Source organism: Pelophylax lessonae, assembly GCF_965119305.1.
Source record: "Pelophylax lessonae genome assembly, chromosome: 10".
In the NCBI taxonomy this organism is placed as follows: Eukaryota; Metazoa; Chordata; class Amphibia; order Anura; family Ranidae; genus Pelophylax; species Pelophylax lessonae.
Genome location: NC_138777.1, coordinates 78,677,236 through 78,689,430, shown reverse-complemented (window position 1 = coordinate 78,689,430; position 12,195 = coordinate 78,677,236). Strand labels below are relative to the sequence as shown.

Below are 12,195 nucleotides of genomic sequence, written 5' to 3'. Positions count from 1 at the left end.
CTTCAGGCCGTGCAGGGGCCATTTTGGATGTGGTATTTATGCCAGCAGTGCGGAGGACGAAGTTACAGGGGCTCAGGAGGGACAAAATTAGGAGAATTTTGTCCCTCCTGAGCCCCTGTAACTTCGTCCTCCGCACTGCTGGCATAAATACCACATCCAAAATGGCCCCTGCACGGCCTGAAGAAGGAGCGGAGCTCCGCAACGCGTCGCCGTTCTGTCTCCCTGGTATCTCGGAAGTGACGTCACGGCAACCCGACCGGCGTGTCCACGCTGCATCACCACCGCTGAGGATCAGCACGTCCCCTGCCTCGCAACAGGAGATCGCCGCTTACCCTCCACAGCATCAGCGCCACAGCCTGACCGGACAGCCCACCCTGGAAGTGACTTCAGAGATCACCTTTTGCTTTTAAGATGCCTGATTTTATACATCCTTTGTGAGTAACATTCTTCATGTGTGTCCAATAAATTGCCTATATTGCTGCACTTAGATCGGCGCTTGGCCCTCTCTCTCTCTCTTTTTTTTACAGACATGATACAGGAGATGGTCCGAGACTGAGAACATGATACTGGAGATGGTCAGAGACTGAGGACATGATACTGGAGATGGTCAGAGACTGAGGACATGATACAGGAGATGGTCAGAGACTGAGGACATGATACAGGAGATTGTGAAGAGACTGAGGACATGATACAGGAGATGGTCAGAGACTGAGGACGTGATACAGGAGATGGTCAGAGACTGAGGACGTGATACAGGAGATGGTCAGAGACTGAGGACGTGATACAGGAGATGGTCAGAGACTGAGGACGTGATACAGGAGATGGTCAGAGACTGCAGACGTGATACAAGAAAGAGATGGTCAGAGACTGCAGATGTGATACAAGAAAGAGATGGTCAGAGACTGCAGACGTGATACGAGAGATGGTCAGAGACTGCAGACGTGATACAAGAGATGGTCAGAGACTACAGACATGATACAGGAGATGGTCCGAGACTGAGAACATGATACTGGAGATGGTCAGAGACTGAGGACATGATACTGGAGATGGTCAGAGACTGAGGACATGATACAGGAGATGGTCGGAGACTGAGGACATGATACAGGAGATTGTGAAGAGACTGAGGACGTGATACAGGAGATGGTCAGAGACTGAGGACGTGATACAGGAGATGGTCAGAGACTGAGGACGTGATACAGGAGATGGTCAGAGACTGCAGACGTGATACAGGAGATGGTCAGAGACTGCAGACGTGATACGAGAGATGGTCAGAGACTGCAGACGTGATACAAGAGATGGTCAGAGACTGCAGAAACTGGGAAAACCAGGGGGATGGAGAGCATGGGGGGAGGGGGGAACGGGAGAGCACTGGGGGGAACTGGAAATCACTTAGGGGGGAGCCAGGGAGCACAGGGGGGTGGAGAGCACTGGGGGAGCCAGAAAGCATAGGGGGAGATGAAAAGCACTGTGGGGAGCTGAAGAGCACTGGAGGGGGGGGCTAAGGAGCACAGGGGGGGGGCTAAAGAGCACGGGGGAGGGTTAAGAGCACTGGGGGGGCTAAGATCACTGTCGGGGGGCTGGAGAGAACTGGGGGGCCAGTAAAAGAAGTTGTATAGGAGGGGGATGGGGCAGCTGCATATAGAGAAATTGATATTTCCATATTCCTCCTGCAGCCGCTGAATGCCTGCAGAAGGGAGAGGAGAATCAGGCATCCAGCGACTGCAGGAGGAATATGGAAATATCAATTTCTCTATATGCAGCCGTCCCATCCCCCTCCTATTCAGCACGCACGAGGCTGCACAGCACTGCAGGCACTTACCTTCTTCCCGCCGCCGCCGCGGACTAAAGGAGCTGCCACATCTGCAGCTGCTTCACACAGAGATGCGGGCTGGGCTGCCCGCGCCAGGCAGGACACCGGCCTGACACCCCCCCCCCCCCAGTGAGTGGCACCCAGGGTGGGCCGCCCCCTGTTGATACGCCACTGTAGACGTGATAACTTTTGCGCAAACCAATCAAAATACGCTTATTGGGATTTTTTTTACCAAAAATATGTAGCAGAAAACAAATTGTCCTAAAAGGATGAAAAAATTTGATTTTTAATTTTTCTTTTCTGGGAATATTATATAGCAGAAATGAAAACTATCGTTTTTTTTTTTGTTTTTTTTTTCAGAATTGTCGCTCTTCTTTTTTTTTTTTTTTCTTCTAATAAATAGAAAATTGCACAGGTGATCAAATACCACCAAAAAAAGCTCTATTTGTTGGAAAAAAGGGACATCAATTTTTTTTTAGTGTACATCGTCACACAACCGTGCAATTGTCAGTTAAAGTAACGCAGTGCCGTATCACAAAAAAATGGCTCGTCATTAAGGGGGCAAAACCTTCCGGTCCATAAGTGGTTAAACCAGGGCCCTATGCATGTAGCTACACCCCTGTCTTTTGCGATTTCTGAAATATGATGCTGGAAGAGCTAACTGATCTAAATAGTAAACCTAATGCATAATGTTTATTAATATTTGCCAAAGTATATTTTAATGCTTTTCTTTTTGTTTCTACCAGGTACGGTGTGCTGGAAGAGGAACTCTTCCTCTTTCCGACAATAATCATGGCTAAAAGTGCAAATACAACGAGCCCCACTGTAACCAGCACCACCTTTGCTCCAGCTTCAGGAATCTGGGGATGGATAGAAAGCATTTTAAATAAAATACCTTGTAAGTACTGTAACTGTACTTCTTTGTAAATCCCTTCACATGTAAGGTGGAGCAGTCACAGGTCTGGAAAAGAGTAGTTCAGTTGTTTTATGGTTTTCAGCGGTTGGGGGGAGCTAGGACAGCTCAGTTGGGGCTGGCCAGGTGGCAGCTCCAGTGAGGCAAGGAACCGGCCTCTGCTCAGACAGTTTATACTATCCATGCTGGGGAGGGAGGCCTGCGTTCTGTCCTTGTCTTCATCCCGCACTCAGTAGGTCAGCGGCGGGGACTTTTTACTTCTCTTCACCAGGGATCCTTTAGGTATGTCTGTGGCAGAAGCGGTGCAGCCTTTTTACAGGACATTATAGCGGCCCAGGAGGCAATTGCCCCCCTACCCCCTGGCCCAGTCCTCCCCTGTTCCTTATAATACAGAGCCAGGGGACAGGCTGCACATGCTTAGTTTGGTGTGCATTGCTAAAGAGTTTTTATTTTTCTTGGGAGGGTGCATGTGATCAGCACAGGGCCAATCAGCACGGTCCTGCAGCCTCATAGGACAGTCAGTGCAGAATGAAAACTCCTCCTACAAGCTTTAACCAGACACTCAAAGAAAAGACAAGACTGCTATATACTGCTGAGAAGGTTTTTCGCAGTTTATATTTACTAAAATTATTGCATTTCCATGTTCTGTGTACTGTGGGAGACCAAATATAGTAAATGATGGTTATTGGGTCTAGTAACATTTTAAGGAGTAAGGATAGCTATGATGGCCTTAGAACACTTGGACTGGCCACTCTAAACTCCCAACAGTCGTGGTGTTTCTCATGATACTATATACACGTGCCTTAATTCATTTCTCAAAACCGCATACCACCTCCCTATCCTAACAGCATCTGGTGTGCCAGTGATAAACTGTGCAATGTGCATAATGCCATGTTGTAAGCATACTGGATGACATGCTTTTGTTACTATGAATCATATACAAGGAACACTATATTAATACAGACATGCTGCACAGATTCCCTGCAACCCCCAACATGTGCATACAAGCACTGGAAGACTGCAGCCTAAATCAAACAGCCCTGTGCACCCGCTGATAACAGTGGTAGAGGCCTTGCACTGTTACACAAATGATATTGGGATTTTACGTTTCTGAATACCGCAGTGGTTTATTTTGGTTAGGAAGTATGCACACCTTTATTTTAGCTTATTAAAGTTCAGCACCAATAAACTATATATGAGTAAATTTTGTTGCCAATGTGCACCTAGAACCAATACCTAGAGAGGATATGATTTATGGCTTTTGTGTGGAAATGAATATACCTGAAAAGTCATTTACTCTAAACCAGTTCTCTACCCCCTAACACTAACTTTAACCTAACCTCTAATCCTAATGCTGGCAACACATTTGGCAATTTTCAATTGATTTTAATTACTTTTCATCAACTAGGAACTGCAAACACAATCCAGAGTAATCGCATGAAACGAAGCATTGTGCCACCCACAAGTTCCAAACTGGTCAATTTTGAAGTCAAAACTAAGCAATAAATTGACACCTTTATTAAAGATGGGCAACTGCAGTCAAACTGGAATGGAATTTAACCTGAACAAAATATGCCAAAGTCATCAGATTGTTTGATCAAGGCCACTTTATTCCATCTTTCGTGGTCAGTTAAAATCACCATTTTATGGCTTCGATTGCCTTGAATTTTTGACAAAATGGAAACAAAATTTGATTGCTCAATTAAATTGTCACCCAAATTGCTAGTTTACCAACTGGTAATTCTAAATCAATTCCTGGGGTCATTTTTATGTTGGAATACTGCCCTGCGGTCCAGTCTCTGAAGGGAGGGAATCATGCTCTGCTTCAGTATGTCACAGTACATGTTGGCATTCATGGTTCCCTCAAAGAACTGTAGCACCCCAGTGTCGGCAGCACTTATGCAGCCCCAAACCATGACACTCCCACCACCATGCTTGACTGTAGGCAATACACTCCTCACCTGGTTGCCACAACACAAGCCTGACACCATCTGAACCAAATGGGTTTATCTTGGTCTCATCACACCACAGGACATGGTTTCAGTAATCCATGTCCTTATTCTGCTTGTCTTCAGCAAACTGTTTGCGGGCTTTCTTGTGCATCATCTTTAAAAGAGGCTTCTTTCTGGAACTACAGCCATGCACTGTGCGGCGTAAGGTCTGAGCGCTGACAGGCTGACCCCCCACCCCTTCAACCTCTGAAGCAATGTTGGCAGCATTCATACGTCTATTTCCCAAAGACAACCTCTGGATATGACGCTGAGCACGTGCACTCAACTTCTTTGGTTAACCATGGCGAGGCCTGTTCTGAATGGAACCTGTCCTGTTAAACCGCTGTGCTGCAACTCAGTTTCAGGGTCTTGGTAATCTTCTTATAGCTAGCCCAAGCCCAGGCCATCTTTATGTAGAGCAACAGTTCTTTTTTTTCAGATCCTCAGAGAGCTCTTTGCCATGAGGTGCCATGTTGAACTTCCATTGACCAGTATGAGAAAGTGAGAGTGATAACATCAAATTTAACACACCTGCTCCCCATTCACACCTGAGACCTTGTAACACTAACAAGTCACATGACACCGTGGAATGAAAATGACTAATTGGACCCAATTTGGACATTTTCACTTAGGGGTGTACTCACTTTTGTTGCCAGTGGTTTAGAAATGAATAGCTGTGTGTGGAGTTATTTTGAGGAACAGCAAATTTACACTGTTAGGCTCCATTCACACTGCCGCGACTTGTCAGGCGACTTGTCAGCCTGACAAGTCGCGGTCCATTGACTGGTACAGGACCTGTTCTAATAGGAGCGACACAAGTCGCTCCGACTTAGAAAAAGGGTCCTGTACTACTTCGGGGCGACCTGGAGGCGACTTGCATTGACTTCCATTATGTGAAGTCCGTGCAAGTCGCGCCGAAGTCACGGTGCACAGAACTTCACTGGTTGCCCCCGAAGTCGTGCCGCTTCAGTGTGAATGCGGTCTTATACAAGCTGTACACTCACTACTTTACATTGTAGCAAAGTGTCCTTTCTTCAGTGTTGTCACATGAAAAGATATAATAAAATATTTACAAAAATGTGAGGGGTGTACTCACTTTTGTGAGATACTGTAAGTTCTTGCCCCAAAGCATTAAAAGTGTTGGAAAGAAAAAAAAAAACACATTGTTTTTGTTCTTTTATCCTCTTAACTTGTGTATTTGTCCTAACCGTCTTTTTTCCTCTCTGTATAATTAGTACCACGATGGGCCATCTACACTTTGTTCGCTGTGGGAGCTTTCCTAATCCTGCTGCTCATCATCTGTATTTGTTGCTGTTGTTGCAAGCGTAAAAAGAACAAAGCTAAAGAAAAAGAGAAGATCAAACTTGCATCAGTAAAGAACAGTGTCACCACAAGCTTGGTAAGTGCTGTAAAGATAAACTAAAAACATAATGGCATTTCTAGTCATTCAGGCTAGCTGAAATAGATCGGAAGACAGAAGGTGGAAATGCTGCACACTGGAACCTAGCCAATATATAGAGAGGTAAAGATAAGGCTTCAGCCTGGACTCCTCCGGACTATGCTCCTCTGTTGGAACCTCTGCACCCGACCTGTGCTTTAGACCAGTGGTTCTCAATTCCGGTCCTCGGGACCCACTAACAGGCCAGATTTTAAGTATTACCTTGGGGGATGCAGACTAGAATACTGCAATCACTGAGCAGCAAATTAGATCACCTGTGATGTAATTTAGTTATCTTGCAAACCTGGCCTGTTGGTGGGTCCCGAGGACCGGAGTTGAGAACCACTGCTTTAGACTGCAGGGAGAAGTTTTGCGGTGCTTTGATCATCACTCCACTCCAATTATTTTTAAATGGCACACTTCTATTCCGTAGTACATGAGAAGAAAGGGGCTAGGTTTGTGCTATTTTAAGAGTCAACAATTACAAATTAAACCCTATAATAAGACATGGGTGCACAAAGTAGAAGGACCTCAAAACTCAGGTATCCCCAGTCGTGAGAGATTTAAAAAAGTAGAGAACAACTGAAGACTGTAATTTTGTAAATTTGGAAGTTATTGTGATATTGGATTAATTATTCTTAGACAGTTGCATACTGTAACTAGAGAGGCTGAAAAACCGGTCTATCAAGTGCATAAAAAAAAAATTAGAGATGACAAAAGCGAGGAAAAAAAAAACCATTGTGAACTTAGTTATTACATTATTTATTAATAAACTATTATAGTTATTAAAAGTTAACATTTCATTTTTAATATTCAGATTTTTCTTTAAAAGCGTGATATAATATTAATTCCTAGATATAGTAAGCACTCTAAAATCTAATCGTCCTCAAAGAAAAATATTAAATTTAAAAATATATATACATTAATGATTCATTCAGTAGTGATTGTATACACTATAATGTCTATATGCAGTGCTGACATTTTGGTAATCAAAAAGTTTTTTTTTTTATGGTACTGTAAATAAGTAACTGCAGTTTCAACTAAAAAGCAGTTACCATATTAGACGTGGATGTCTTTAAAGGCCTGTTCACAGCATTGTGGTGTATTAAAACACGTACATTAATGTGTTTTATGCTGCATGGTAATGTGCAATACGTGAAGGCAACCTATTCTTTTACGCACAACATTCTTGTAGCATGTGTCACGTGTGGTACATTGCGCCTAACTGTGTTGCAACACACATCAGTAAGGAAGATGTAACCTTCACTGCAGTTAAGCAAGTGTTACTGCAAAGCAATAGAGTGAATGGTAGATATGTGCAGAACAGAAAAAGTTGTTTAGTTTCAGATAGATTTGTTATGTTACTAATTTCTGTTTGAATTCGTTTAGTTTGGGAATTAGTTTCATTTTTGTTAAATTTCGTTTTTGTTAATTTCCTAACGAATTTCAAATTTATGGAACTATTTAAATTCGTATTGGTCAAAAAATGTTCGCCCAATTCCAGTTCTGTGTGAAGAATAGCTGGTTGTTAAGCAGTGGGCTGGAAAGCCAGCCGCCTTAAAGTGGAGTTCCACCCAAAAGTGTAACTTTCGCATTAAGGCCTCCTCCCCGACTCCTGTTTGTGAAATAGGGCTTTTGGGGAGGAGGGGGGGGAGCAGGTACCCGATTTTGACAAGTTCCTGCTCCCACTTCTGGTTGCCTTAGACCATCGACAGTGAAAGTTATCCTTCCCGAAGTTTTCTGGGACACATGACAGGTCCTAGAAGCCTTCGGGACCAGTCACAGAGAGCAGCGCCGCTCGTGCATGTGCAGTGGGCACCTGGCTGTGAAGCCGCAAGCTGTAACAGCCGGATGCCTATAGTAGAGATGCTGGCGCCGCTGAGGGAGGACGCGGGGCGAACACGGCTGGGGTGAGTACACTGATGAATTGTGGGACAGGTGATTGGCTGTTTATTAATAGTCAGCAGCTACACTTTTTGTAGCTGCTGACTTTTAATAAGCAAACAAATCACTGGAACTCCTCTCTAACAAGTGATGACTTATCAGCTGTCAGCAGGCTTCTCCACTGACAGCTGAAATGTAAACAAAACAATGCCGGCAAAAGAAAATTCCGAAACAAAACAGTGTGGGGTCCCCCCCCAATTCAAACCAGGCCCTTCGGGTCCCACGCCAAAATGTAAAAAAAAAAAACGGAGTAGGGTCCACCTCAAAGTCCATACTAGACCCTTTTTCAAGCATGCAGCCTGGCGGGGGGGGGGGGGGGATGCTTTAGGGCAGGGGGGCTGTGATCCATCGTCAACCACCAAAAAAAGAAAAAACAAACCTCTGGCCTCGTAAAACAGTCCCCGCTGAATGCCTGCTCCTCCACCTGACATTTCTTAATTAGCTAAGGGGGGGAGTCGCCCAAAGACGTCAGCTGGTGACCCCGTCCCTTGTGACATCACAGACCGGTGCATGCTGGGTCAGTAATGCCACAAGGGGCAGGGTCACCTACTGATGTCATTGGGTGACTCCACCCCCTTAGCTATTCAAGAAATGTCAGGTGAAGGAGCAAGCATTCGACAGGTAGTGTTCGACAATGCTGGAGGTTTTTTTTCGTTATTTTGGGTCCAGTGTGATTGACGATGGATCTATATGGGGGGACATTGTTTGTTTTTTTTGTTTTTTTTTGGTAAAGGAATTGTTAAAAACCCATGTACTGTCTTTATTCACTTTTTACACTTTTTTTGTGGTGAATGGGTAGGGTTACTATGTACCCCATACTCATTCACATATTTGGGACCCCCTGGTAAAGGGGGCTTCCAGATTCCGATAAACCCCCCACCCGCAGACCCCCACAGCCAAGGGTTGTGGAGAAGAGGCCCTTGTCCCCATCAACAAGGGGACAACGTGCTTTGAGGTGGGGTGGGCAGAGCCCTCCCTGCCCCTAAGAACCCCCCATGTTGAGGGCATGTGGCCTGTATGATTCAGGAGGGGGGGGCTCACTTGCCCCCCCTTTCCTGGTCTGCTGGGCTGCATGCAGGGATAACGGTCTGGTATGGATTTTGGAGTGGGCCCCAGTTCTTTTTTTTTTTTTGTTTAATTTTGGTGTGGGGTTCCACTTAGAATCCATACTAGACCCGAAGAGCCTGGTATGGATTGGGCCCACACTGTTTTTTTTATTCAGAAGTTTCTATTGCCGGCATTATTTTATTTACATTTCAGCTGACAGCTGATGAGTCATCGGTTGTTAAGGACACAGCGTCCATCTTTCTGACCCACTGCTTAACAACCAGCTATTCTTCACACAGAATTCAAATCAGTCGATCTTTCAGAAAATTTGGAAATTTTAGAAAACGAATAATCAAAACAGATTTTACCAAAGTTCAATGAAAAAAATACCAAAATTCGTCCGAATTTGTATTTGGACCAAAACACATTGCACATGTCTAGTGAATGGGCCCTAAATCTTGTAGGTCAAGATTAGTGGTCCTACCATTAGTAATTAGGGAATGCCCTAGTATCCTTACAGTCTATTTTTTTGCCATCTATATTTCCATTAGGGAAATCTGATTCATTTCTTTTACTATAGACACAACAGGAAATTAGTAGAAATCTCTCCAAAGCAAGGGAAATTCTTTCCCAGACTGTTGTCATTGTACTAAGTGTCCCCGTTGTGGTGACAGCTCAAACGTCAGGATTTTCTCTCATTTTTAGTTGGGGTTGCCAACTGTGAGTAAATTTAGACTGTTTATAAAATTCATAATTTTTATATCTGTCCATTAAAGTCCGTTACGGACATGAAGTGTCCATATCCGTAACAGACATTCATGGACCGACACAAAAAGTTTGGATTTTACAAACTGTTCGTAAATTTATGGACAGTTGGTAACCGTGCTTTCAGTCCTGGTTACAACGGTCAGCAGTTTATTTAAGAAGGTGAATTTGCCAAGCAGGGCCACAAACCGCAATAAAACCACGATCGCATTGCTACCCCTATCCTGAGTCCAGCCAAACTCAAAAAGGTTTTGTCTTTGGTTACACTTTAAAGTAATGAATTCAAAATTAAGGATCATTATTTTCAACTAGTTCTTTTTGTTTATTGGGTGCCACATGTCATGGTTTCTTATACATTTACTTCATAAAACTTATGCTACAACTGTTTTACTAATGTTCTGTAGGTGCAGCCAGATATAGAAGGACTAAAGAAATCGCAGGAAAATGATTATCGTGGCCGAATGCAGTACTCAGTGGAATACAATTTCCAAAGGGAGGAGGTAGGAAGACTTCTAATAAAATCTTAAAATCGCAGGCTGGAGCTAAAAGTCTAATCATGGCCAAAGTGCTTGAGCTAGTCATCTGTTTTATTGGTCTTATGACATGACTGGGTCTCTTTTAATACAGGCTACTATTGCAGTGAAGCAAGCTGCCTCTCTCAAGGCTATGGACAGTGGAGGGACATCCGACCCGTATGTTATAGTGTATCTCACGAACGATCCCCGCAAGAAAAATGAAACCAAAGTGTATCGCAAGACACTGAGTCCTACCTTCAATGAAGCCTTCACATATAAGGTATAGGAAATTTCACTGACAAGACCAAACAGGTTGCTGGACACAAAATGTTGCAGATCAGGCCTGATGTGATGTGAATGGTGTTTAGCATTATACTCTAACTTTTGATTAGTATAGGCTGGATAAGCAGTGGTGAATGGCTCTACAAGTGGATTATGGCCTCACAGAAGTGCTGGTTTTCAAACACCAAGACACCAAGATACTAGACTGGAGAACAGGTTTTAAGATGCTTCAAGTAATAGGCAGGTAGTTTATTTACCACTTCACCTCCGGAAGGTTTACCCCCCCCCCCCCCTTCTTCCTGACCAGGCCGTTTTGTGTGATACGGCACTGCGATACTTTGACAATTGCGCGGTCATGCGACACTGTATCCAAATAAAGTGTGTGTTCTTTTTTTATCCACAAATAGAGCTTTCTTTTGGTTGTATTTGATCACCTCTGCTTTTTTTGGGGTTTTTTTTTTGCGCTATAAACAAAGAACGACCAACAATTTAAAAAAAATATATATATATAATAGTTATAGTGTCTACAAACTATGCATATATTTTTTTTTTATTACTAGTGTAGCATATTCCTAGTCAGGTGCTAGGCAAAGGCGTTTGTTTGCTCTTCTGCCTATCAGGGAGTAGGATTTCTAGTTTTGCCTGTTACATGTGTCCAGGTGTGATTCACTTGGTCTGAGGTAGTGTCTCCACTGTATCCAATAGGGGAGCCTGTTGGACAGTGGAGGAAACCCAGCCAGTGACAGTCCCAGTGGGAGGGCACAACTGCAGTGCATCCTGGGATTGTTCATAAAAGCCTAGAACACATGTGACAGGGCGTCTTTGGTGGGAAGCAGTGTCCCAGGAGGAGGGTGACGGCTGTCTCTCCTTCTGTCAGAAAGGAAGTGGTCACACAGGCAGTCGGCCTAGTGAACTGGACATGTGGGGCTGAGCTGTAAGGTCCTGTGGAAGCTGACAGGGGAGCAGTGGCAGAGATTCCTGTGGAAAACAGTATCCGTGAGTACCAGGGAGCTTGCCAGGGGTCTGCCAAGGACAGAGATGTATAGTAACGAAGTAGAACTACTTAAGTACTGTACTTAAGTACCGAAATGCGGTATCTGTACTTTCCTAGAGTAGAATTTTTTTCTCCTACTTCTACTTTTACTTCACTACATTTTTTCGATGATTTCGATACTTCTACTCAAGTATTTTTTTTTTGTGCTGCATAGTTACTCGTTACTTTTAAAAAAATTACCACTGCCAGAACAGTAGATGGCAGGTTGCATAAAGCTCAAAAAAATGTGTATAATGTCATTTGTAAATCAGCGCATACGAAAATAAAGGCTGTGTATAATAAAAGCTGCTATACCAAATCTTTCCAATAAAAAGAAAATATGAAACAAACAAATAAATGATGCTACAGCGCTTAAAGTGCATCAAGAAACTACTAACAAACACCGGTTAATCATTTGAATAAATCATTTGAAATAATAAAAACAATATGATGTTCA

General features: G+C 43.7%; 1 protein-coding gene across 2 annotated transcripts in view; it reads left to right on the top strand.

Annotated features, from left to right (window-relative positions):
• The window catches only part of LOC309564883 (synaptotagmin-A-like), a 106,141-nt gene that overhangs the window by 81,676 nt on the left and 12,270 nt on the right, over positions 1 to 12,195 (top strand). For both annotated transcript variants that reach the window (XM_082269570.1, XM_082269571.1), the window contains exons 2-5: positions 2,557 to 2,708; positions 5,950 to 6,113; positions 10,313 to 10,408; positions 10,536 to 10,703. In XM_082269570.1, coding sequence (XP_082125696.1) covers positions 2,603 to 2,708; positions 5,950 to 6,113; positions 10,313 to 10,408; positions 10,536 to 10,703 — 534 coding nt within the window. In that variant the 5' untranslated portion in view covers positions 2,557 to 2,602. The remainder of the gene's footprint in view (positions 1 to 2,556; positions 2,709 to 5,949; positions 6,114 to 10,312; positions 10,409 to 10,535; positions 10,704 to 12,195) is intronic.